Below are 25,622 nucleotides of genomic sequence, written 5' to 3'. Positions count from 1 at the left end.
CAAGAAGGAGGCCGCCCGTTGGCCGCGGGCGCTGCCCCCGTCCCTCCCCGCCCCGCCCCGCCCGGGTCGGCGGAGGGGTTCGGGTGGGGGGCCCGGTGGGTGGCCATGCTGTGGCGGCGGGCGCTGCGCGCGGGCGGGAGGGCCCCGTGCCGCGCGCTGCGGGTGTCGGCGCGCGCGCCCTCCGCCATGCCCGCCTGGGTTATCGACCGGTACGGCTGCAACGAGGCGCTGCGCTTCACCCGCGACATGGGGCTCCCCGCCATACGCTTCCCCAACGAGGTCGTCATTAAAGTTCATGCCGCCAGCCTGAACCCCATCGACCTCAGCATGAGAAGTAAGTGCCGCGCCCGCCCGGGCGGCACCGACACCGGCCCCGGCCCCGGGGCCTGCGGCTGGGGAGCTGCCTGGCGGAGAAGGGCCCGCGGGTGGTGGCTGAACGCGGGCCCGCGCTGTGCCCGGCAGGCCGAGGAGGCGCCCCGGTCCGTGTCAGAAACGGCGTGGCCAGCAAGGAGCAGGGAAGCTGCTGATGGGAATGGTTGGACTCGATGATCCAGTGGGTCCTTTCCAACCTAGTGATTCTTATGAAACGATTCTGCCCCTCTACTCGGCGCTGGGGAGGCTGCGCCTCGAATTCGGTGTTCGGTTTGGGGCTCCTCGCTACAAGAAGGACGTTGAGGTGCTGGAACGTGGCCAGAGAAGGGCAGCGAAGCTGGTGAAGGGGCTGGAGAACAAGTCTGATGAGGACCTGGGGTTGTTTAGCGTAGAGAAGAGGAGGCTGAGGGGAGAACTTACCACTGTCTACGGCTACCTGAAAGGAGGTTGTAGCGAGGTGGGTGTTGGTTTCTTCTCCCAAGTTACAGGCAACAGGACGAGAGGAAAGCGCCTCGAGTTGCAGCAGGGTTGATTTAGATTAGACATCAGGAACAAAATTCTTCACTGAAAGGGTTATCTGGCACCAGAATAGGTTGCTCAGGGAGGTGGTTGAGTCACCATCCCTGGAGGTATTTGAAAGACAGGTAGATGAGGTGCTCAGGGATATGGTTTAGTAGTGGACAGCTACCATTTGGCTTGATGATCTCAAAAGTCTTTTCCAACCTAGTGATTCTGTGAGAGGGCCCCCTCTGAACTCAGGTCAATCTGGGCACTGTGGGAAACCACCTCTTTACAACTTGTTTTTTCAAGAGAGGAGATTCAGATTAGACATTCGGAAGAAATCTTTTTCTGTGAGGGCAGTGAGGCACTGGAACAGGTTGCCCAGAGAAGTCATATATGCCCCATCACTGGAGGTGTTCAAGGCCAGGTTGGATGGGGCCTTAAGCAGCCTGCTCTGGTAGAAGGTGTCTCTGCTTGTTGCAGGGGGATTGGAACTGGATGATCTTTAAGGTCCCTTCCAACCCAAATCATTCTGTGATTCTAAGTTCTTAAGGAAAAGCAATACAAAAAGCCGTTGTCTTTCTGAAGACAGGAGTGTCTTTATTGAGAGGGCGCACTTCTAATCCAAGTCACTTATTGCTGTCGCCCCCCAGGCCTGTGGTTCTCAAGCCAGCTGTCTTGGCCTGTTCAGCCTGAAGAAGAGGAGGCTGAAGGGAGACCTCATCACAGTTTACTGCTTCCTTACAAGGGGAGGAGGAGTAGCAGCCACTTAGCTCTCCTCTCTGGCAACCAGTGATAGTATCCAAGAGAATGGTTGGAAGATGTGCCATGGGAGGTTTAGGTTGGATATTAGGAAAAAGGCTCTTCATCCAGAGGATGATGGAGCGCTGTAACAGGCTTCCCAGGGAGGTAGTTGTGGTGCCTAGACTGATTTGCACAATACCCTCAGACACATGGTGTGAGTGTTGGGGTTGACCTACGACAGGATTTGGGTTTTGTGATCCTTGTAGGTCCCTTCCAACTCAGGACATTATATGATTTTATGATTTGTTAGTAGCATGACTGTGGTGGGGATTGTTTCCTGGCCATCTCCCCTGCCCCCACCACTGAGTTGGTGGCATTCTCTTGGTCCAGAGACTAGTCCAAGGAGCAGCTCTGCCCCTGAGAGGTACTGGATTTTCCCATCTCTTTGAGGATAATGGGGCTGAAGGTCAGTGACCTCAATGTTGGCATGTGTGAGCTGATCTGAACCACGTTGTCCCTTGTCATGCCATTGCTTCCTGAATTAGCATCTGAGCATCTGGTGCCAGAAATCTACATCTTTTGACTGACTAACTCTTTGTATTTGACACATTGAGCTGGATTCTTTCCACAGGTTTCAAGGTCTGAAACACAAGAAGGAAGTTGTGGTAGCAGAAGACCTTATATTTCATGTTGAGAAGACCTTGCATATCAAATCAGATTCAGTAGTGCATGCAGAGATACCTGGAGGAAGCCTACTGACAGAGCTGTAATTTCTGTTTGGGGCCTCTAATTAATTAATTTTTTAAAAAATCTTCATATAAAGTTGTAAGTTTGATTATGGGACATCTGCTATCTAGGGATTCTAGTTGAATGACCTGCTGGAACTGTGGGGCTGCTGCTATTTTGAGTCATATAAAAGTACTTTGAAGAAACTAAATTTGCACCCTGATTTCAAGGTGCCTGGGTTTGCGTCCATTTCTTTTCAGTATAAAACCACTTTCTAGCATAATAGGGCACCTAGGCAGACTTCTGCAAACACTTGAAAGGGTATACCTGGACGAATGCTGACTTTTTTTAGACTGAACACTATTACTAGATGAGTAACTTGCAGCATTTAGCTATTGCATACTGAATAGAAGTTCAAGTTACTCACCTGATATGTGCCTTAATAGTATTTACAGTTATTTTCATGTTGCTTTGTTTACAGTATGTAATTTGAAAAGGCTAATGGAAAACTTAGAGTTCTTTTGTATTCCTAGCTACATGATGCTGTTGGAAAGTACAGTGTTTCTAGCAGACTTAGACTTTCTGACGGTGTTATCCCATACAAAGTATTTTTATAATGGAGAGAAATTTAATGATCAAATAAGCCAGAACTGTGATTTACTTTTTATTTGTAAAATCTGTAGAAGTATAAAATATTGTGGATTGGTTTGGGTTTTTTTGCATGCTGACATTGAAACAGTAATGGGGCACGTTACGTACAGACAGTGCTTTCTAAATTGAATTGTTCCATTAATAAATGAAAAATCAGTACACTATGTCTTGTTTAATTTCATGTTTTGCAGGTGGTTATGGTGCAACCGCATTAAATATGAAGCGGGATCCCCTGAAACTCAAAAGCGAGGAGACTGAATTTCCACTGACACTTGGTCGAGATGTCTCTGGTGTTGTTATGGAATGTGGACTCAGTGTGTCTTATTTCAAACCTGGAGATGAGGTGGTACCACAGTTTCCTTTGTTTCTAAAATACATAGTTTACTACGAGATGTTCAGCTTTTGTTTCCTCTTAAGAAAATTGGGTTGCTGCACTCTGAATGAGGACTGTCTGGCAATAAATTCCTAGAGTGCTTTCTTCCCTACCTTTTTATCTTTCAAAATATTGTCTTTCCCAGACTTGCCTCTTCAAGTTGATTTACCTTCTGTTTTTTATGTTTTGGTCCATTTCGGTGGTAGCAAGAAAGGAGTTTATTTGTTTCTAAGTGCACACTCAAGATACTGTATCATATTTGACTGAAGATAGAATTCTAACAGGAAGGGATTATGATTTATTTTTTTCCTTTAGTAACTTACTTAGGATAGGAACTCTGGTATAGCACAAGAACCACTTGGTGAGTCCCCATATAAATAGTGGAATTGTTCACCGTCATCAGCTGCTTTCGTATTTCACCAGTTTGAGTATAGCAAATTCTGATTCTACCCAACCCCTCCTCTAGTATAGGCTTTCCTGGTATGAAAGTAGTTTGGGTTTTTTAAAAAAATTATGTATTATACGTAATATGGTACAATTTATTTTCATAGCTCTGCAGTCCTTCATTTAGTCTTGTGATGTTTTTCTGTCTAGAGAATAACCTAAACTCATTTCTGACAAGCTTTAGTGAACACATACTGCAAATTGGAAAAAAGATTTCTTTAATGAAGAAAACTTCTCTGTGTAGGTACAATCATGTGCAAAGTAACAAAACTGGATAATAGTTTTCTGTTTGGTTTTAGGTGTGGGCAGCAATTCCTCCATGGAAGCAAGGCACTCTGTCAGAGTTTGTGGTAGCTAGTGGAAACGAGGTAAACCTTCAAAAATGTGGCTAACAGACAAACCCTCCTGCAATTCTAAAGACTGACATTTTTTTTTCTTTGGTATCTAAGCAACTGACTTGCTTGGTGCTTGGGTTGATTTAGGCTCTAGCTAGTTATGAAAAGTTGTTGAAAATCTGTAGTACACAATCTGCAGTTCAGTAAAACTTGTTTAAGTATTTTGCTATCACATAGGTTCTGCTGTGTGACTTGGATGCGATTGATTTTATTTCAGGTGTCTTTTAAGCCAAAGAGTCTCAGTCACACAGAAGCTGCCTCCTTGCCATATGTGGGTCTCACAGCCTGGTCTGCAGTTCACCAGGTTGGAGGACTGAACCAAAGCAATTGTAGTGGGAAAAGGTAATTAAGTAATTCTTGTGCTGAAACTTAGTGTTTCATTTTGATACTGATTAGCTGCTTCTAAGAGTTCCCAACAGTGATGAAGACTGTTGCATCCTGACATTCACAAAGACCAGCTAGCCCAAAAATGTTCAATCTACACAAGGCTGAGAGAGAGGCCTTTAGAGGGAGACTCAGATGAGGACCTTAACTGAAGTGTACCCAGTCACCTGCTGCTTGCTTCCTCTATGTAGTGACTACTTAGAGGTAGTCCAATGTATATCTGATGTATAGGGCTATGTAGGGAATTTCAGAGTGGTATCTCTGGGAATTTATAGGGACTTTGCTGCCTGCTGGGACAGTTATGCAAATGTAATGTCCTCTCTGAATTACTTTGGCCAACTTGCAGAAAGCCCTCTCAACCAACCACAGAGGTGTGGTTCACTCAGTTCCTTCACGCACGGGCCATTTGGAGCAGACGGGTTTCCTAGTTTTTTAGAAAAAAATGAGCAGGTGACTGTCTCTCATTTGACTTATGGGCCAGAACTTTGATGAGGTCAGGAATGCAGAAGAGAAGAATAAAACGTGCAAGATGAGCAGCCATATAAAATAGAAGAATTGGCTTTGTTTATCAGCCTGTTAATCTCACAATGGCAGATAGAGAATGGAAGAAGAAAAATGGATTAGAGCAGAAAGCATTTTTCTCCTGATAACTGGAATTTGCAGTTATTTTGGCTTTTGGATGTTTGTGTAAATAGATAGCACAATGTTCGGAGTGGAAAGAGCAAAAGTAAAAATACTGTAATTGAAAAATAATCATTAAAATAACTGTGCTGCACTAAAAATTTAGGTCATAAAGTAATTACTAGGGAGTAGGAATCTAAATGCCTGACCTCATCTTATTTTGGGTGTTACAGTTGTTAACGCAACACACTGCAAAGGACACTGGATTTATTGACATTAACCCACATCTTTAGAAGATGTGAGTGGTTGTTCATATGTCACGGTAAATTTCATCATGAAAATACCAGGTAATTTTTTGTTCTAAAGATAATCTGAGAAAATGTAACTGCAAAATTTAAAGCAATTTCAGAGGGGTGTAATTGAAATTAACTTCCAGCTACTGATAAAATTCCAGATATGTTGCCTTCCTTTTTATTTTTCATTGTTTACAATTTTTTATTGTCTTAACTTTCATAGTGTAAATAGAACAAACCCAAAGATATGCTGGTAGGCTGGACTTGTTTAAAGTATCTTTCCAGTCTTCAGGTAAATGTTTAGATTGTTAAAAGTGAAATTCAGACTGCATTTATACTGTATCTTTACACTTAACATTTACTTTTATGTTCCAAATAAATATTTAATTACTGTGTCAGCAAAGACATTTTAATGTACTTATAAAATGATGATGTTTGCCATCTAGAAGTTTTGAATCTTAAAAACAGCTGAGAGTGACAACTGACGGTAGATCTTTTTTTTTTTCCCCCCTCTGAAAAATTTCTTGTGGAAAAATACAGAAAATATATTAGAGGGGCTGTGCAAAAGTATATTCCGTGAAAGTTACATGACTTTCTTGAGGCAATAATTTCAAAAGACGAGTGATTTCAAAAGACAAGAATTTACATAATGTTTCTTAATATCTTGAAATAATTTAATGTTTGGTAAGAACTTACCTGCATATGTGATTTTATGTTGGTCTTTTTGTCTCCTGTAGGTGTATGTAAATAGCTATGTAGAAGGGTGTGTGTACACACGAGTGTGTCTTATTTTGAGAGCAGCTGTATTCCTTGACAAAAGCTACTTCACTGATACTTGCAGTGTTAAGACATCTTAGAAACAGCATTATTTTTCTGTTGGTGTGTATTGTTTTCTTTGCCTTTTTAAGGTGGAGGGGTGGGTTAACCAGAAATACTCGCTAACAGTCCAACATCTGACTATATGTTGATCTGACTAGAGGATCTGCTGCATCTCCACACACTTTCACAAATTTTGTTCTTACAAGTTACCTGAAGTGTGCTCACATTATGATGTTTCTGGCATCACTGTAACTCCAGTCATTTCTCCATAACTTTTGTCATATACCACTGTAATTTATGTCAATATTCTTGCACAAGCTAAAAGTGAATCTTCTTGTTACCCAAAATATTCAGAGTGACTCTTGTTGTTTTGAAGTTCTCTGTAGATGATACCTGGAGAGTTTCTCATATGTGCAAGTGTCCTCTTTCAATAGAAAGGGGATCTGCTTGTTCAGTAAGAGCTGTTAAATATCTTTCTTACTGTAGTCACAAAAAAACCATGGTAAAACCAAACCTGACATTTTGAGAAGTTCTTGAAAACATTTATGTTAATATTAAGTAAAAGTTTTTTATATAAATACAGAGTTAGTATTTTATGCATGTAAGTATGCTGCGGAGAGACATGGGATTCTGTTACTATAAGCTGTTAAGCATACACTGTTGGTTTGTATTGTTACAACAAAAATTTGAATGATACAATACACCAAGAAAATATTTTTCTCAAATTCTGTGCATTTTATCATTTTATCTGTTGAAGTACAAGGTGAGCGTAAGTTGTAAAACTTTTTTGTAGGGTAGGTGCTTCTTCATACAGGAATAAATCTCTTGGCAATGTTACTGGCATAATCAAATGGAATTTATGTATATATAAATTAGGGTTTTTTGGGTTTGGGTTTTTTTGGCATGTAGGTGAGTCACTGAAAATGGTTAGTTGTTTATAATTTGGAGAAAATGCTTGATCTGTACAAGTACTCCTCACCCCCTCTGTCTTTCTGGGAATGACACAGAGCTGAAGCAGGTCCTGGCTCTCTTATGCTAGATTGTGGCTGTGCTGAAGTTCAGAGCAGGGCCCAGAGAGAAGGGCTGGACTCTCAAATCCCATGGTATGCTTATCTGGAGAGATCTGCTGACTGTCTCATAATTTGAACCACTAGAGCCTCATATGGGGCTTGGTGAGTGCTGGATTGAATTATATGCCTTTGTCAGAAAGGAGCAAAGCCATGGGGTATGAATGTTTTGTTCTTTTGAGAGAACAGGTTCTCTTGGACCTATGTTAGGTCAAATAATTTGTTGATTTGTTCTCTTGTTGTGCACATGCTTATATGTTAGTGTACTTCTAGGCTCACCTTTGCAGTGAAACAGGTATTTTCTCCAATTTGCTTTCTCCTGGCTGTGTTTTCCCAAGGAAATGCAAACAAAATCTTGCCTGATTGGGCACTTTTTACCTTCTGTGGTCCTTCAGTACTGTCCTAATAGGTCCTCCACCTTTAAACGCCCACACCTGCTTCCTTGTGCCAAACAATGTCTTGCTGTCAGTGCTGCAAAAGCACTGATCTGTTGAGCTGTGGCAAATGTGCAGACATAGTTTGTCTCTGAAGTGAAGAGCAGTCTTAAAATCACAGTGTATGGAGAGAAATGTAATAATTTGAAGGTTTGGGAGAAAAGAGCTCACACAACATAGGAATAAACCAGACTTGGAAAGTATTTCTCTCTTTAGAATTTCAAGGGCTTTTACTCAAGGGAAGGGAGAATAAAAAAAAAGTTCTAGCCAAGCAGCTCCCCGAAAGTGAAATTGTTACCTAGCTGCTGAGCAAATTTTTTAAAACAACAGCTTTCTCCAAAAATCTGTAGTGGAAGAAATGCCCTTTAATCAAAGAGTAAAATTGGAAGGGCAGTTTGACATCGTTATTTTGAAAGGATTTGTGACTGCCCATTTTAAGGATAAAGATTGTCTTAGCCCAGTATCAAGTGTAGTATTCCTGAGCCTTTTCATGTACAATAAAATCTGAATTTGAATGTTGCTTCAGACATCTGGTTTTAGAAGCATGGTTCTGGGTATAAATACTTTCTGGCAGTTTTAAAAGCTGCAGGCATTGTGGTTTCTTGCAGCTTGGATTGGTGAAATAGGGGGGAACCATATCTGATCAGTTACAAAAGAGGAAGCGTTTAAAATGCTTCCACAACCAAGTCTCTTAGGTTACTTCAAAGAATTCTTGTAAACTGAGATTCCAGATTGTAAAGTACAATTTTGGACTGTAAAAAACAGTTTCCTTCAGCATCCAGTAAAGTGAGATTTAAAGTGGGAACATCACCAGCTTCTAAAATTTTTCTGGCAAATAGAAGTTCTGAGAAACATGATGTTCCACAGTCTGTGCCAAGACTTATCTTGGATCTTCCTTTTGTCTTGGAATTAGCAAATGGGTTCAAAGTCCAAGCACAGTTTGTAGGTTCAGCAACTGAAGTTTAGTTATTTAATAAACTACCTGGCTGACATTTTTGGACAGTGATTAGGCTGCTAGCAGTAAGGTTCTTGTACCACTAAACTTGTGTTCATTTTAATGAAATTTAGGGTAGTCTTTTCAGTTAAAATGAACTCTCACTTGCTAACAATTTGGTAATATAGTCTTTCATTTTCTTGCTTCTATGTCAGCTTCTGCAACCTGGCATTTACGGGGTCTTTGTGAAATGTACTGAACTAGAAAAATTCTACTGCCTTTTTTGTAAAGAAAAAGGAATATATCTTAATTTACTAGAACTTAAACTTGTTTATGGTGAGGCTGTTTCATTGTATTTTTGTCTTCTAGATGAATATTATGCAGTATGGGAAATTTATGTTCCATATATTCCTAGTCTCCCTAAATAACGTGATACTAAACCAGTTTTTTTCTTGGGTAACACCTATTTGTGTAAAATGTTGGTGACTCAGATTTTTTTTCTTTAGGAGATATGACAGTGGAGTCTGGAAGACAGAAAGGCTCTTGAATGATTTTGTCCCAAGCTAAGCAATTGAGTTTGGGAAAGCAAGGAGAGGAACAGAGCTTTTGCCTGACATATGTTACTGCCTGACTGTTCCACTGCCTGGTTTTAGTGGAAAGCATGTATAGAATCATATAATGGTTTGAGTTGTAAGGGACCCTAAAGATCATCTGATTCCAACCCCCCCCACCACAGGCAGGGACAACTTCCACTATATCGGGTTGCTCAAAGCCTCATCCAATCTGGCCTTGAACACCTCCACGGGTAGCGCATCTGCAAGTTCTCTGGGCAACCTGTTCCAGTGCGCCTCCACCAGTCTTTTTGGCTGCGCTGAGGTGATGCTTTTGGCACAGGAAACATGGTCAGCAATGTTAAGTCATGTTACTGGCTGTCTGAAAAGTTAACCACTAGGTAACATTGAATGACAGATACAAATTTTGCTTAAAATAGTTAGCTGTCAGAGATGTATAAGAGGCATTAGAATACATAGTTACTGTAGAGCTTACTTAAAGAACTATTTACTAATATTAATTTTCTCTTACAGAGTATTAATATTAGGAGCTTCAGGAGGAGTTGGTACATTTGCTGTACAGGTAATATAAACCAGCACACCCAGGATACATCTTCAAACCATTCAATATGAAAGAAATGTAATGGAAGGGAACCGAGAGAAGAAATAGTGGCACGTCACTGTCTGTCACAAAAGTAAAATATTTTCAGATTTATTGCTCTCCATTTTTTACGTTGGATTAGTTTAAAGTAAGAAAAAGGATCTTCCAAAGAAAAGAGGTAGTGAAATATTACATTTCACAGTTTGAGTGCAAGAAATCTCTAATTGGTATAACTTGAAATATGTAGCCTGTTTTCATTATCAGTCAGCTTTGCTCCATAAATACGAAAAGAACTCGGTGCATGATTAGAAAAACTGATGGAGAATGTATCATCTACCGTAACTGTTGTAGGTGGTCAAATGATGTGAGAGGCACAAGGCTTTTATGCGTAGTGTACGTAAAGCACAGTGGCTTAGATTAACTTCACCTTGCTGTCTGTGCCCTGTTGCCCTTTTATCCATCTTCATTCCAGTAGCTGTAAACTTTGGAGAGTCAACATGTTCTTTTATTGATCCATTAATTGTGGAACATCCTCTTTCAGTGCTCTCATTTAACTTGACGATTTTGATTGTAATTGGTGTCATCTTGTACTGAAACATCTGTCTCTTGAGTATATGAAAAAAATACAGAAGTTGGGTGATGGCATCACTGTGTTCCGTATTACTAGACCAGAAATATAGGGATTTTAAAGAGGCTTACAGGAGCATTTTTAGTGGTGTGCTAGTGGCTTGATCCGTGATGAAGCAGGTGGCTACGTTAGATCAGTACAAAAGGCTGACCAGCTTTCTGATTAATCCTGAGTAATTAATCCTGGAACACATTTTAAAAATACCACTGTGACTGAAAAATGAGATTACAAAAGAGATAAAGAAGTAGCAAAAATCCTTTACTTTGCTGTAGCTTTTGGAGTAGAAGAAAACCTGACATCCTCCCTGTGGTAAATCAGAGGTAACTTCCTTCTTTTTCTTGTTAGTATTTGATATTTACAGTGAGATAGATATATTAAATACTTCATGAGCAGGTAGGAATATACAATATTTTAATTTTAAATATTTAATATATTTAATGATTGATTTGGTGACAGTTTTGTAGGTTGGTAACTTGGACAATATCTCTAGATACATATTTAGCTGCAGATCCAGATAGCCTTAATATGCACGAGTATTTTATTTGAAGCCTTATTTGTCCTGAGACCTGATATTTCTAAATGGCATTAAAAAACCCACCCTCTTTCCTCTGCATTTCCCCTCCAAAATCTCCTTAAGTACTGATAAGTTCTAATCATTTTTTGTCTGTGGGATGTGTGAACAAATTAGCCTGTGTTGGAAAACAGTCTCTCCACTCGCTGCTAAAGGTGCTCATTTATTGTATAAATACAACAAGACTTTGGCTTTTTAAGTTGTTCTGAATGTTTCACTAAATTTTATTCTGTGGACTTCTTTATTTTTATACTTGTTTTTAGCTAGTGAAGGCCTGGGGTGCTCACGTGACAGCAGTTTGTTCTCATGATGCCAGCGCACTGATGAAAAAGCTTGGAGCAGATGATGTGATTGATTACAAATCTGGAAATCTGGAAGAGCAGCTTAAAGCATTACCCTTGTACGTGTTTGTGTTGCTTAATACTGAGTTGAAGGAGTTGGCAGGCAGACCTTCTGCATTTTGACTCCAGTCTATCAGAACTCCCTCTTTTTCTGGTTTTCTTTTCCATATTTCTAAGGTGTTACTTTGTAAAGCAAATTCATCCCAGCCCTTCTTGAATGCAATTTGTCAAATGAGTATCGCAAGCAGAGGTTTCATTGTAAGACTGAGGCAGTTAATTTGGCTTGTGGAGGCAAGCTTACTTTTACGTGCTCCTCTTCAGTGACTCTGAGCTGAACATTTTTGTCAGCTTCCATCCAAGGTTCTTGAGGCATGTACATAACATGAATAAATTAAAATAAGTCTCAGAAATCCTGCGTGAGGTTAGGAAATAATAAAGTTGATCTTCTAGGGAGGAGAACTATGTCACAAAGCAGTTAAGTGACTTGCCTGAAGGTCTTTAGCCACTGTGCAACTCAACTGGAAGTAAATTTCTCTTCTGTAACATTGGGTAGGACTGCCTCTGATAAGCAATCATGCTTATCTTGTCACAGCAGTTATGTTTAAACTAGCTTGGGGGCTTTCTCTAGAACTGAAGTTTTTCTTGCTTTTGTAATCTTTCCATCTGTTAAACTTGGTCTGCTGTGACTCGTATTTGAATATGGTATTTACGCTGCTCAAATAAAAATAGCTAGATTGAGTAAACTTCCTGGGAGGGAAAATGGAAGCTGTTCAGTCTGTGAAAGAATCTTACTGATAACTGTGCTAGTAAGGCATACGCCCTTTAACTGTGGTGATTATCAGCAGGCCTGAGGTTGATTGTGAGGCTGCTGGCATTGTCTGTGTGGGAAGCATGTGCAGCAAGTAACTTAGTAGTTGCAAAGTTCTAAATTTGCCTATGTGCAAATCAACATCTTAAATGCTATACAGCAGTTCTAGCAAGTGACCCTTTTTAGGAGGTATCAACAGAACTGTCCTAGTGCGCAATTTTATGATATAGTTAAGCTGATTGGCCAGGTATACAGAGAGGGCTGTTCCTACTTCCCTTCCCTTTTCAGTTGTACTGACTTTTTGAGTCCCATAGTTTTTCCTGGAGCATTAGTTTTTATGATTTTAATTTATTTTATTGGCAGCTAACTGTTAGATTGACTGAGCTTCAAGATGAACTCACATTCTTGGAAGAGAGGCAGGAAAGCTGTCTTTCAAGAGATAAGAAATTTTCCATTTAATTTGCGTAAAGTATTTCTCTTCTTATTTGTAGGTTATTTAGATTAGATGTATGTGCATATACAGACCTACTGCAATGTGGAGATTGCTGGAAGTTTACAGATGAAAATGAGAATGAGCTGTGCATCTAACAGAATACGTGCATAACTCCCTACTGCCCTGATCAGCCGTTACAGGCTCACGTGCTGGGATAATGAGGAAGAACGCTGAACCTGTGGCTTGTTGACAGGGGCTGCATCCACTCATTCCATGGGAGGAAGGTTTTAGACTCTTTGCATTGTTAAGTTCTGTGTTGAATAGGTGATGCAAGAAAAAGAGCTGTCAGTAGAAGTAAAACAGCACCCAAACAAATAAGGTGGTCAAAAAAGACTTAGAAGTGAAGGTCATGGAAAGGTCATTGGGTCATGGAAAACATGTTGAGACATAAGGGTTCGTAATGGCAATTTGTTTGTGTAACTTTGGCCACTGGAAGTGACTTTCATGCGAGTACAGCATGTACAGGAGATGTTCCTAGTCAGGGAGTCCTGATGAGTTTGTACATGCACGTACAATATTGTTCAGTGCTAAGACCAGACCTCAAGACTATTCCAGTAGTCTCAGTGGTAAAGCTGAAGAGATAGAGCTCTAGAAGACTTTAAGCAAGTAGAGGATGTCGTTGTGCATTTAAGAATCTGCTTTTTGGAGTTGAAGTCTGTTTTAAGTTATCTAAATAGTTTGTGTCTGCTGTGCAGTGAATGGCCAATACCCAATAAATTTAACTCCCATTGTACAGTAAAGCTGGGATTTAGCTGAAGTCTTGGCACTTTTGTGTGACTATCTTGAATGCAAATTATTTTATTACATTGCAGTGCCACATAAAAATGTACACTATAGTCAGTTTATTATAGGAATTAGCTTAATTATGATGGAATTACTTTTCCCATATCATGATTTTAAACCTGTTCTTTACATGTCTGCAGATTTGATTTCATCCTAGATAATGTTGGTGGCTCCACTGAGAAGTGGGCTCTAAACCTCCTGAAGAAATGGTCAGGAGCAACATATGTTACCTTAGTGACACCTTTCCTCATCAACATGGACAAACTTGGAGTGGCTGATGGCATGTTACGAACGGGAGTCACTATTGGTTCCAAAACTGTAAAGGTATTTGACCAAATCCTATATACTTTAATATTACGTAGTACTCTAGTGGCTTCCTTTGTGGCCTAGAGTCTAGTCACATGGCTCATCCAGAGACATCTGTCGTATTTTCCTTATTTATCATTAGTGCACTTCAGATGTGTTTTTATTCTTTCCTTCTTTCTTACACTGAAAAAAAACCACGTTGGGATGGTGCTGATTGGTGTATGTGGTAGTGTGGAGTGCTTTGAAGTTTCGATTCCTTATTGTGCTTTTCATTGTGGCTGTTTCCATATGGCCTCCCTGGTGAGTCCTGCTGACAGCTAGTGTTTCATAGTAAACAGAGCAAATCCATGCCTCATTGAAGTGAGGGTAATTTTGCCTCTTGCTTTAGGCTGGACAGGCTTTCTCTCAAAACATTGTTCCATGATTGATTCCCTTTATCCTATTCGAGCACCAGAGGGTAATAAAAGTGGTTGAGGGTGGCTAGAAAGTCTTTTCATCTCTTTCATGTTCATGTATCTGGATGGTGATACTGATCTTTCTAGTTTTCATAAGTAGATCTTAACGTGTTCTGCCAGGGGCCAGATCAGTGAGGGTTTTTAGAACTGTCCTCATTCTTCACTCAACATGTGTACTTGCTCTCCAAACAAATGCTTTTCAAGCAGTTGCTATGGTATTCCTGTGATGGCATGGTTGAATGAGATTCTAAGTCCTGCACCAATACTTTCAAAGGAAGGCTCAAAAACAAAGTGAAAAGGCTGAGAAGAAATAATGTGATATTATTTCTCAGTGTGCATGGTTCCATGATGAGTGTTATATGCCATTGATTAAAAATCACCTCTTTGGCAGATGATTGCTTTTATTCCTGTAATGACTTACTCGGAAGAGGTACTCTTGTCTTGTGCTTGTGAAATCTTCCCAAAATACTTTTCTCGTAAGCTGCCATCTGTCATTGAGAAGTGATGACTTTGACAGATGTGGTCGTGGAAAATTTAATCACTGACACTGAGGTAGAGGATTCTAAATTATTGCTGGGTTTATTTCACCCCATTGTGAATATTTATAAACATACAGTACCATTTCTCTCTTACTTAATAAATTATGCTGTTTCTAGCTTCAAAGACAAGGTGTTTGTTTTTTTCAGCTACCTGACTTGTGCAATTGGACACAAAATTCACCCTGATCCTATTGTGGTAATACAACATCTCTGTCTGTACATTTAATCCACATGTTTAGTTGGCATTTTTTTCAGACAGTAGCATATAATTTCCATGTATTTTTCTTAAGTTACTTCTGTAGTGCTTTTGTCATTGATTTCAGTTCCCATTTCAGTTTCCTCTCATGATTTTTTAATATATTTGTTTTCTTTATTGCAGCATCTCTGCAAAGGAGTCCATTATCGGTGGGCATTTTTTATGCCAAGTGGCCCAAATTTGGATGAAATAGCAGAACTAGTTGATTCTGGAAAGGTATGTCAGTAATGGTTATTTGGGTATTTGTACTGAGAGAGGTGCTGCTTTAACTCAAAAATGGTGTAGTTCAAATTAGGGAATAAAATACTAAGAGTCACAGTGAGAAAAACTAGTTAAGGATTTACTCGCTCTAGTTTTTAACTTCTGCCTTTTGCATAGTTTGTAAACCTTAATACTCTTTATGTCTTCTCGCTCTCCACCCTATCTGATTTTAAAAACACAAAGCTTACTGAGTTATGAGGAAAGAAAGTCCAGTGATTGTTTATTTTTGCCAATGGGAATCACTTTGCACGAATTGTGGTGTTGAAAATGATATGTTCTAAGAGGCCTCATTTGGTTCATTTGATCAGAATGAACATGACTCTGTATCTGCATATGCAAAATTGCCTTGTCTGGATGATCTGGAGTCCTGCCCATAATGTGCACAGAACTAGAATATTCAGGTTATTGCAGGTCACAGACTCGTATTTCATTATTTCAGTGCTTCAGACTATAATATTTGTGCTAATTCAGCACAGTGACTTGGAATATTGTGAGTGTTCATAAGCTTTCGGGGAATCTCTTAGTGGACTGGAGGGAAAGGCACGAAGTGACAGATTACTGCTTTTCTGTTCTTTTCATATTTATGAGCTTGTTACAAAATCTAAGAGAGAGGCAGCAGTTGGTTGCCTGTGTATTGGACTGTGGGGTGTTGTAGGTACTGGCAGTGTCCTCTTTCAAATAATTTCATGTTGCCAAAATTCCCAGAGTAGAGAATATGGACAATTGCTGCTAATCTTGGTATGTGGTACCTAAGCAGAAGAAGAAGCAGAGTTCGTCATGACTGCAGTTTCACTAAAAGAACTGTCAGGCCATCTTGTGCTCCAAAGTTGTGCATGTTAAGCAAAATTTTTGATCTCCTTTTCGCTATGCATTGTGTCCCAGAGTTTGGAGAAGAGCAGATGAATTGGTGTCATGCTTGAGGCTTCTATTTACTTGCTTGCTTCTATTTTACCACCTCAGTGCTGCTAATCAGAATAAACATCTTCCTGAATTCAGCCACTTCTATTCCTCTGTCGTGACAGTGCTGCTGACAGAGCCAGTGGGAAGTCTGTTTCTCCTAAAAAAGTTACTTACTCATAAACAGAGGCTGTAGAAGCAAACAAGCTGTAGTGAAGTGTGTTCCTGGCTACACGATTTCACCACTCTATGTCCAGTGCTGTAGGCATTTTCCCATGGTCAAGAAAGAAATCCTAGAAGATGCTCCTTGTCCTGTGATTGCATCCAATCACGCTACTAAATTATAATTGTTGAAGAAACAGAAATGCCCTTGTCTTTGTTTTTACAGTTTGTCCTGATTCTTAGCCAGTCACAGCTTGTTTTGTGTTCTGCTCCTACCTTGTATGCAAAACAAATTCAGAATATGCCTATGAAAGCCTCTTGGGAAACACTTGTTTATGCAATAGAGATAGGGCTTAATCGGCATTCTCTGCCGAATAATGTGGACAGGTGAATTGTAATGTCATTTAAAAGGTACGTCATACATATATGAACGTCCTGATGTACTTTGTGTTGTAAGACAATCATGAGGACAAAGACGTTTGCATGATCGCTTATTCTCTGTGCAAAAACAGGTCATAATGTCAGACTGTTTCCATAACCATTATTCTAGCAGCATTTTACTCTATTTTGTAAAAAAGTTGTAAACTATCATCAGCATTTTATAGGACCTAGATGTGTTCCATTTAGATAGATGTTAATAAGACTATGACCTTTACTTATCTAGACTTGAGAGTTCTCTTCTTAAGTGAACAGATCATCCATTCAGAAGTATAGGTGTTTGGAAAAAAGGCAGGAGAGAATTACTGGAGAAATTGATCCATAATTTGCTATAACTAAGTGAAAAGAAATGATTATGTTTGAGTATGAGAGAATAAATGAGAATTTAAAAAAAACCACCAATCCACCACAAAGCAAAAGTGTAACAAGGAGACTTGGTGAAGCCAGCAAAGTGAGCTCCCGTAGTTCAGCTTCTCAAGTTTGGGTGAATAGTTTTGAGTAATGCAGATTTAGTTATTTTGAAATTACAGTGAATCAACTTTCCTGTTAAAGACATCTTAATTTTGAGATTGTATGAAGTGTGAATAGGAGAGCAATTGGAGAGCCCTTGAAAATGAGAGTCTTTTTTTTCAGGAAAACATAAATGATGAGGGGGGTTAAATGAGGGAAATTGAAAAAGCGGTGATGGTTTAAAGAGGGGATGTTGCAGTAAGTGAAGCTTCGCAGAGCATACCCTTGAAGCAGTTACAGATTAATTTGCCAGTGTATTTTCTTGTAGTCCTTTTGCACCAACACCTACTTTTAGTTCTGATGAGTTCATCTTCCTTCACAAAAGCAAAAGGATTCTCAGTCCTTCATTGGATGAAGAGTAAGTAAAGAGGGCATTTTGTTTAAAGATACTTGGTTTTCACATGGACGATCTTTGCAGCAAGGAAGAGATTTGCAGTATGTCAGCTATGAGGTGTTCTTTTAACAGCCCTTTTATTGGGGAGGAAGAGGAGAGGATTTGATGAGCTGATAGTGCAAGGAAGGAGAATAACTTTCCTTTTGTAATTTACCTGCTCATCAGCTCAGTTCTGGGGATTGTAAAACCATGTATGGTTTACAAGCTGTTTTCTCTGCCTTGTAGCTGAACATTTTGCAGAGAGACTGTTGTGAGACTGAGGGACTGGGAGGCTGCTGCAACACTAGCAGTCATGGAGAAAATAAAGTATTTCCTCATCGAATTTTAGAGATACTGGCTATTTTCTAAACTGCTGGGAAATCCCTGTTGTAGCTTAAACTCTGCCGGTTAATTACAAGCCAGTAAGGACTGCCTTAACCTGGCCTCCACCAAATGAGTTGATGAAACACATGTCAAAAACTGAGAATCTCTTCCCATGGCAGAATATTCCTGGTGAATTTTAAGGCTCTCATCTAAAGACAGCTGAAATCAACACAGCCTTTAGTTGAGGACACAGATCTGCTGGCACACTGTTTGCTGAAGCATCATGAGTGGTCTCTGCTGCCGGCACTGTCACTGAAAGGCTGGTTAGGGTTTAGTTTTACATATTTGTGGTCAGTGTTGTGAATTTAACATTGACAGTCTTGGGTTTTGCTGCTTGCTTAACTTTTTACTCCATTCTAAGGATGTGTCATTTATTCCTTGGTGAAAATATATCAAGCTTTTTTAACTAGATAAGTTTGTAGAAAGTCTCTTAACTTAAATAATTGAGTGCTTTGCCTTTTAGGAAGCCTCACAGGGTCAGGCAAGCTCAAAAGACTCTGTAGTGAAGTAAGGAAGAGCACTAAGTTGTATGCTCCTGCTGGGTCATAATATGATGTGGGTTAATGTTTTAATTCAATGCCATTTAAATGCAGTGCAGATGTGTGTGAGCGCAGAATTGATGGTGGGCTAATTCTCTTCCCTTCCGATGGGCTGATGGGTGAAAGTTGGTTTTGCAGAAGTAAGAGTAAAGGACAAGTACCTTTGATCCCTAAATGAAAAGATCATTGTGTTGTTTGGTTTTTAGGTAAATGTTACAGCACAGGCACACATTTAAAAAAAAACAAAACAAAAAAACCCCAATTGCATACCTATATTAATGTAATTTTTCTGTAGTGTTGATTATACATTTTGCTGAAGACACTGATGCTTTGGACTTGGCACCTGCTGTTCTGGTTTGGAGGACAGGGTGCTGCCTGTTCTTTGGCCCTGCTGCTCTCTTCCTGTGCAGTGCCGTACAAATCACATAACCTTTTTGCTACTATAATTTCTCTATCTACTAATGAGGTCTTGTGCCCTTTATCTACCCGTGAGGTCTCATGCCCTTTATCTACCTAGGGTGATTTGCTCTGGGATACCCTGTTAAAATGTGGAATTCTGTTGTTACCTATTGCTCACCTTTGCTATTCAGGAAGTAAACGCAAATGAATGTGGTCATCCAGTTTGACATTACTTGGGTTTTGAGTTGTTTGGATGGCTATGATTTAAGATGGCTTCCACTCCTCCTACAAACAGGTTATTACAGGTTCTTGACTTTTTATCCTAACCTGTGTGTATTGATTTGCTTCTAATTTATTTTGTTACAGTTTCTGCAAGTAACTTTTTCCTTGACTCTTGTTGCACAATTATTGCAGATTTCTCATCTGTCTGAATATCAAACAGCTAATGTAACACATTAAGTCCTTGAACCTTCTTCAGATCTGGTGTCTCGAGATGTGCCCTTCTCTGTGGTAATTCTGGTCTTCATCTTTATGGCTGTGCTAAGGTATCTTAAGGTACCTGAGAGGACTCACCCGTGGGTGGTGCCTGCTTTACTCTCCCTATCAGGAAAAAGGACACTAGGGTACCAATTCTGTACTTAAATGTCTAAATTGACTAGAGATCAGTCCTTTTTCCCCACTCACTAGTCACTCATGCCGATTTCGCCAATCATCTTTCTTCATGTGAAATTTCAAAGCTTGCCCCTTCCCTCTGCCCCCTTCCCCCCCCCACCTTTCTTCTGCCTCCTTTCCCCACAAATATTGTGTTTTCTTGTTGCAGTGCTTTTGCTTGCCAGGTTAGTTGGCTAGAGTCCAGAGGTTTTTATAAAGCAGAGGTTGCCAAAAGCTCTGTTCAGTCCTTTCCCTTCCAAAAGGAACCTCTATCTGGAAGTTGTCATGGCCACCAAAACAACCACTATGATTTTTATTAAAACACATCTGCTCCTCTCCAGGACATGGTAGCTTGCGTATGCTCTTAATGAAAGTGCTGTGTGATTACATCATAAAATGTCTGTGAAGAAGACCAATGTAAATTTTACATGCTGTGGAGGGATAGGGTTTGAATATGTAAATTCACATAAACCACAATGAAGTCTGGAAAAATTTCATCATATGCCAAGTATTTAATCAAATGTGTTGCCTCAGCCTGATGTAACTGCATATTCTGTAGGTCGGTCGCAGCATTCTGAGCTCTAGTCCCTAGTGTAGGAAGGAATTGCATCCAGCACAACAGTGAAATGTGGGCTCAACAAGACAGTTCTTGTGTGTTTTAATTTGTTGAGATATGGGGAGATGCAGGTCATGCAGGACTATTCTTCTAATATATATAAAAAATATATAATGTGCTTTCATATATGAATATATGTATTCTCATACATATATGTGGGTGTGTATATATACATGTACTAAAGTTTGTTGGCGAGATATGGATTTGATCGATGGACTGTTCAGTAGATAAGGACTTGGTTGAATGGTTGCATCCAGAGGGTGGTGTTCAATGGTTCGATGTCCACATTGACACCACAAATGGTGTCCCTCAGGGGTCCATATTGGGACCAGTACTGTTCAATATCTTCATTAAAGACATAGACAACAGGATTGACCAATTTTGCAGACAGCCCCAAGCTGAGTGGTGTAATGGACACACCTGAGGAATGGGATGCCATCCAGAGGGATCTGGACAAGCTCAAGAAGTGGGGCCATGTGAACCTCATGAGGTTCAGCAAGGCCGAGTACAGGGTTCTGCACCTGGGTCAGGGCAACCCCTGATATCAATACAGACTGGGGGATAAAGGGATTGAGAGCAGCCCTGACAAAGACTTGGGGGCACAGGTGGATGAAAAGCTGGATGTGAGCCAGCAATGCACCCTTGAGGCCCAGAAGGCCAAGCGTATCCTGCACTGCATCAATAGAAGCATGGCCAGCAGGTCAAGGGAGATGATTCTGCCCCTCTACTCCACTGTGCTGAGATCCCACTGGAGTACTGCGTTCAGGTCTGGAGCCCTCGTGCCTCAAAAGCATAGTACTGTATAGCTGCAAAGCTACTTAGCCTTCTGTTCCAGAAGACAAGAACTTTAATTGTTGTCTTTAGTTAGAACCTAACCTAGAACCTAACAATGGCAAGCAATATGAAAGAGCATACATTTTAAGGGAGAGGAAAGATGAAGAAAAAAGGGGTGGAATTAAGACCACCTTGAGTGGAACTGGAGCAGAGAAGGAGATACTCAGTCAAAGGGAAGAAATGGCAGTGTCCCAAACCAGCACTTTTTCCATGAGATGACAGTAAAATACCAAACGGATAAGTAAATGTTCAGGTACAGGAAGGGGACTGTTCTTTGTAATGGTTTCTGTTCAGGTCTCTTGTTGATATTGAAAGGAGACTCACTGACGGCCAAAGGAGAGCATCAAGCTCTGCGTTTGTGCTTATATACCACATTTGGCCATCATGGTAATTTCTGGATGAAGACAGCCTTTATCTTCTGACTCAGCTAGTCAGGATGGCAAGCAAATCTTTTCCGTTACAGCAAGCCTGCAAGAGGATTTTGAGGTCTGGTGGAGCACAGCACTGCTCTCTGTGCATGTGCAAGTACCTTTTCCAAAGCGTGTACTCAGACCCCTGGCTACTTATCAAGGCGTGAGTAGGGTGTGTGCACTGGGAGTCAGCGGCTGGGAGGGAGGCACTCTGCAAAGCAAGGCTGCCCTGCAGTTTGGACACGGCCGTTCTTTCTGACCTGGAGGACAGCCAATGCACTGTCATTGCCCTTGGAGTGAGAGGACTTGGTTAGTGCTTTGAGCTAGGCTTGCTTTGAGGGCATCTGAGGCTAGGTTCATCGCTTCCTGAGAATTTCAAGGCTCTAGCTCTCCCTCCAGCGGCAGGAAGCAGCTCCGCGTTCACTGGAGTGACTTGTTACTAATATAAGGGTCAAAGCCATCTTCATTCCCTTCATATTTTCTTGCATGTTTTCTCTTGATAGATTCAGACTGTGTCCTTGCTACTGCAAAAGTGGGGACCTCCAAGGGAGGGCCTGAATTTGGCATTAGCAGGAGTGCATTCCCACTGACCAGCCAGCACCTGCCAGTGCCTGTTCACTGCCTGCTGCGCTCAGAGGCAGACTGCCTGGGATACCAGTTCTGTGCTTTATGTAGGATAGCCACAATCAGCATCAGCAGTTACTCTATTTTTCCAAACACATGAGTTCATTTCAAGAGACCTGAGATTCATTTCTATAGTATGTCGTGCATTGGAGAGAATGAAGAGGAAGAAAATACCTTTCAGGCCCAATCTGTTTTCACATAAATGTTTCAATGCGGGTGTGTTAAGCCTTTCTCTCCCAGACTTTAGTTTAATCCCTTTCCCTGAACAAATAGGTGTCCTCTGGCAAGGAACTGATGTGTGGCTGTAAATAGGCAGTGTTTTTATTATCCAGTTAATCTCCATTTATCATCACACATTCAACAAACAGCAGACTCTCCCCTACTTGTTTGTCTGTTCACAGGAAGAAATTTTATCTTAGTCAGTGGATTATGGTAAAGGCTGAGTGAATCACTGTGCTGCAACAGGGTCAGCCCTTTCAGGGTTATTTAGACAATGGGGCTGACCAGCCAGCCAGATAAAATGTTTAATGCTCTAGATTGCCAGGATCATCAATTTAGTATTCATGTGTCTCTGTAGCACTGCCTAAAGCCAGCATTTAAATGGAGCTAGAGGTTACATCAATGTACCACATGGGCTTTGAGTGCGTAGTGGCTGCAATACGCACAGTTTTGAACTGTGAGGCTGATTTCAGGGCTCCTCTGAATCCCCGTGTCACCACTTTTCAAATACGATGCTTTGGACTTTACCTAATAGGCTGAGGACTTAACATACCTTGTTCTGGCAGTGTTATAAGCTGCAGCCTACAGTAAATGACTGCAGGTAACAGAACACAGAAGCGCCTCATTTGTTTTTCTTGTTTGTTGCTGCATGTGTCTGCAATTAATTTCCCTCTTTCCCTGGAATCCTTTGTACTTCACATCCCCTTTACTGGTGCACTGCATTACTCCCTGAATACCTTTCTCCTCTTCCCAGTCTCTTGCCTTGCTAGGGTCACCTATGTCCATGCTCTGGCAGGCTCAGTTTCTGTATTTTTTTCTCTTAAGTAAGTGAAGCACCGCTTTGTATGCAACCTCCATTAACAACAAGTGCTTGTACGAGTGCTGCACTTGTGCATGGCTAAACACGGTTACTGAACTGTTTTTTCCCCAGGCTTCTGCTATGAAAGCAAGTTGGTCATCCTCAGAACAGTCACCAATGATCAGCAGCACGTTCCTCCTGCTGATGGTCACAGCACCTGCAGTTTACTCAGACGCTCGGTTTACCCAAAGCCATTGTCTCATTCATTGTTTTTTGCTGCCCTGGGTCTGTGTCCCTGAATTTGCTGATGCCCAAGACGGCATTCCCATTCTGTGCTGGGTGTTGGCCAAACATGGTTTTTCTCTTGAACTCAGTCATTTAGGTCCCACATTTCTTTTCCAGTTGAGCAGCAGAGAGTGTTATACAGTATCTTTTGGGCTTCTCTGCTACAGATCTGTCTGTGGAGATTGTCCTGGCAGAACAAGGGGAAGAAATTACCCAGCCTCACGCTCTGCAAACTTGAGGCACTTTGTGAATGTAGTTATTTCCACGGTTGTCCTCACAGTGATTCTGATACTAATTCAGACTTTTTGTTTGGAGGTGTTCACTCATTCTTACTTTTCTGCCATGTGGAATTTCACACAACTTCTAAGCTTGCCTTGACAAAATAGAAAGGAAAATCCTTATGGCAAGACTAGGAGATACTGCAGTGTAATAGTATGATTATTGATGTCTTGCTTATACAATAACAGTAATCCAAAAAATATTAGTTATGTTAGTGCAATTAATGGACTTCACGGTAAGGCACTGCGTAGAAATGAAAATAAAGAGGTGAGACAAGGACCTTTGTGAGCTCAGACAACTACCAGATTGGTCGTTGTGCTGCTGCATGGAAAATGTGTGCATATAACAATCTTTCCTTGGTTGTGCTACATGTTCACCTTCTGAACAGCATGTCAGAGTATGGACCTCTTGTCTTCTGGTAACAGTAAGCAAGCCTTTTGAAAGATGGTCCTGTTCTGACGCTGGCAAATTGTGTGCTGCCTTACTGCTGTTATATTTCTTTTCTGCTTAGTGAGATGCATGTCCTACCAGGAGAGGGCTGTTACGAGTTCTGGAGTACTCAACAAGATAGTGCTCATGCTAGAAGCTGTAAGGAAAAAGCCTGGAGATATTTTTCACTGATACAAGTAACAGGGACCTTGTTGGGAGCCTTTGGAGCTCTGTTACTTAAAATCTTCATCACTACCGAGATGGCTGCAGACTCATCTAGCATTAATGTTTTCCTCTGATAAGAGGATTAGGGTCAGTTCATCAATGCAGGAGCATGCATCAGGCTGGTGTTGAGGCCCCAGGACCCAGAGAGTCCTCAGGGTATGGAGGATCTTTGTGTACAGGTTTAATTTGGTCACTGGAGGGATGACTCAGAACTTGACAGAAAAAGCGTCTTCCCTTGGACCAGCACTGACAAGTATTTTTCAGAGGCAGTTGGGATTTCTTCTGCTTGTGTCAGTGTGCTATGATGTTTAAAGAAAACACTTGTATAGTTTTATGGCTCCTTAGTTAATGATGTGGACAGTGAATAGGGTAGTTTCACCTTCATTATTAGACATTAAAACAATCTAGAAGGCTACTTTACAAAATTAATGTCAAAGTAACAGTTGATGCAAGCTGGGCATAATGATTTATGCCTATTGGAAGACACAGTGGCTGAGTGTTCAAGTGCATCTAAATGATTCAGCAACAATGTGGAGGTTTTTTTTTTTTACTTAATATGTGACCAAGTCTTTTAAGAGTGACAAGGCAGGCACTGATGCAGATAAGTAGACAGTACGTTTAAAATTTCTGACCTTTTTAAAATTCTTGGGTCTAACCAAGAAAACAGTAGAGAAATATGTTCTTTTTTTCTTCAGTGTAGCATTGTAGGCAAGAGAAAGTTGAACCACAGTGTCAGCTTTTGAAGGGATTGAGAAGCTAGAGCCTTGCATATTGATTTTATTGTTGGAGGTGTGGGCTCTGAACTGTGCTAGCAGAGATATTTCAAAACTTGGGCAAAGAGCAGCCAAGAGCCTTCTCCTGCATGCAGAGGGATCCCTGAAAAAAAGTTAAAAATAACTACCCTAAATACTATAAAGAAACCTCCCCTCTTTCTTCTAGGGTTTGGAACTGTAAAGGTGATACATTATTCCTAATACAATGACACTTTTTCTTTATTCTGTAGATTCAACCAGTTATTGATCAAGTCTTCACTTTTTCTGAAGTTCCAAAGGCCTTTATGAAATTGGAAGGAGGACACGCACGTGGAAAAACAGTCATCGATGTAATCAGCAGAAAATAAAGTATCTCTAATCATTATTCTGCCCACAGTCAGCCCTTTACTGGTAAATTACACCTTAACATGAATTTGCACATAGCA

The 25,622-nt window shown here is 40.8% G+C and overlaps 1 protein-coding gene across 1 annotated transcript; it reads left to right on the top strand.

The window, feature by feature from the left end:
* Positions 1–105: 105 nt before the first annotated feature.
* LOC138717807 (reticulon-4-interacting protein 1, mitochondrial-like) lies at positions 106–25,561 on the top strand. Its single transcript, XM_069851662.1, has 9 exons — positions 106–334; positions 3,186–3,337; positions 4,111–4,179; positions 4,424–4,548; positions 9,844–9,892; positions 11,373–11,509; positions 13,675–13,858; positions 15,214–15,306; positions 25,428–25,561. The coding sequence occupies exons 1-9, from the start codon at positions 106–108 to the stop codon at positions 25,542–25,544; spliced, it is 1,155 nt and encodes a 384-aa protein (XP_069707763.1). The 3' UTR covers positions 25,545–25,561.
* Positions 25,562–25,622: the final 61 nt, after the last annotated feature.

Source organism: Phaenicophaeus curvirostris, chromosome 2 (genome assembly GCF_032191515.1).
Source record: "Phaenicophaeus curvirostris isolate KB17595 chromosome 2, BPBGC_Pcur_1.0, whole genome shotgun sequence".
NCBI classification, from domain to species: Eukaryota; Metazoa; Chordata; class Aves; order Cuculiformes; family Cuculidae; genus Phaenicophaeus; species Phaenicophaeus curvirostris.
Note: the sequence above shows the minus strand (reverse complement) of the source record. Positions and strands in the feature narration are given on the sequence as shown.

Coding starts and splice junctions, on each gene's coding strand:
- LOC138717807 (XM_069851662.1), top strand. CDS start 106: ATGCTGTGGCGGCGGGCGCTGCGCGCGGGCGGGAGGGCCCCGTGCCGC. Junction 335..3,185: donor CATCGACCTCAGCATGAGAA/GTAAGTGCCGCG, acceptor CATGTTTTGCAG/GTGGTTATGGTGCAACCGCA. Junction 4,549..9,843: donor AGCAATTGTAGTGGGAAAAG/GTAATTAAGTAA, acceptor TTTCTCTTACAG/AGTATTAATATTAGGAGCTT.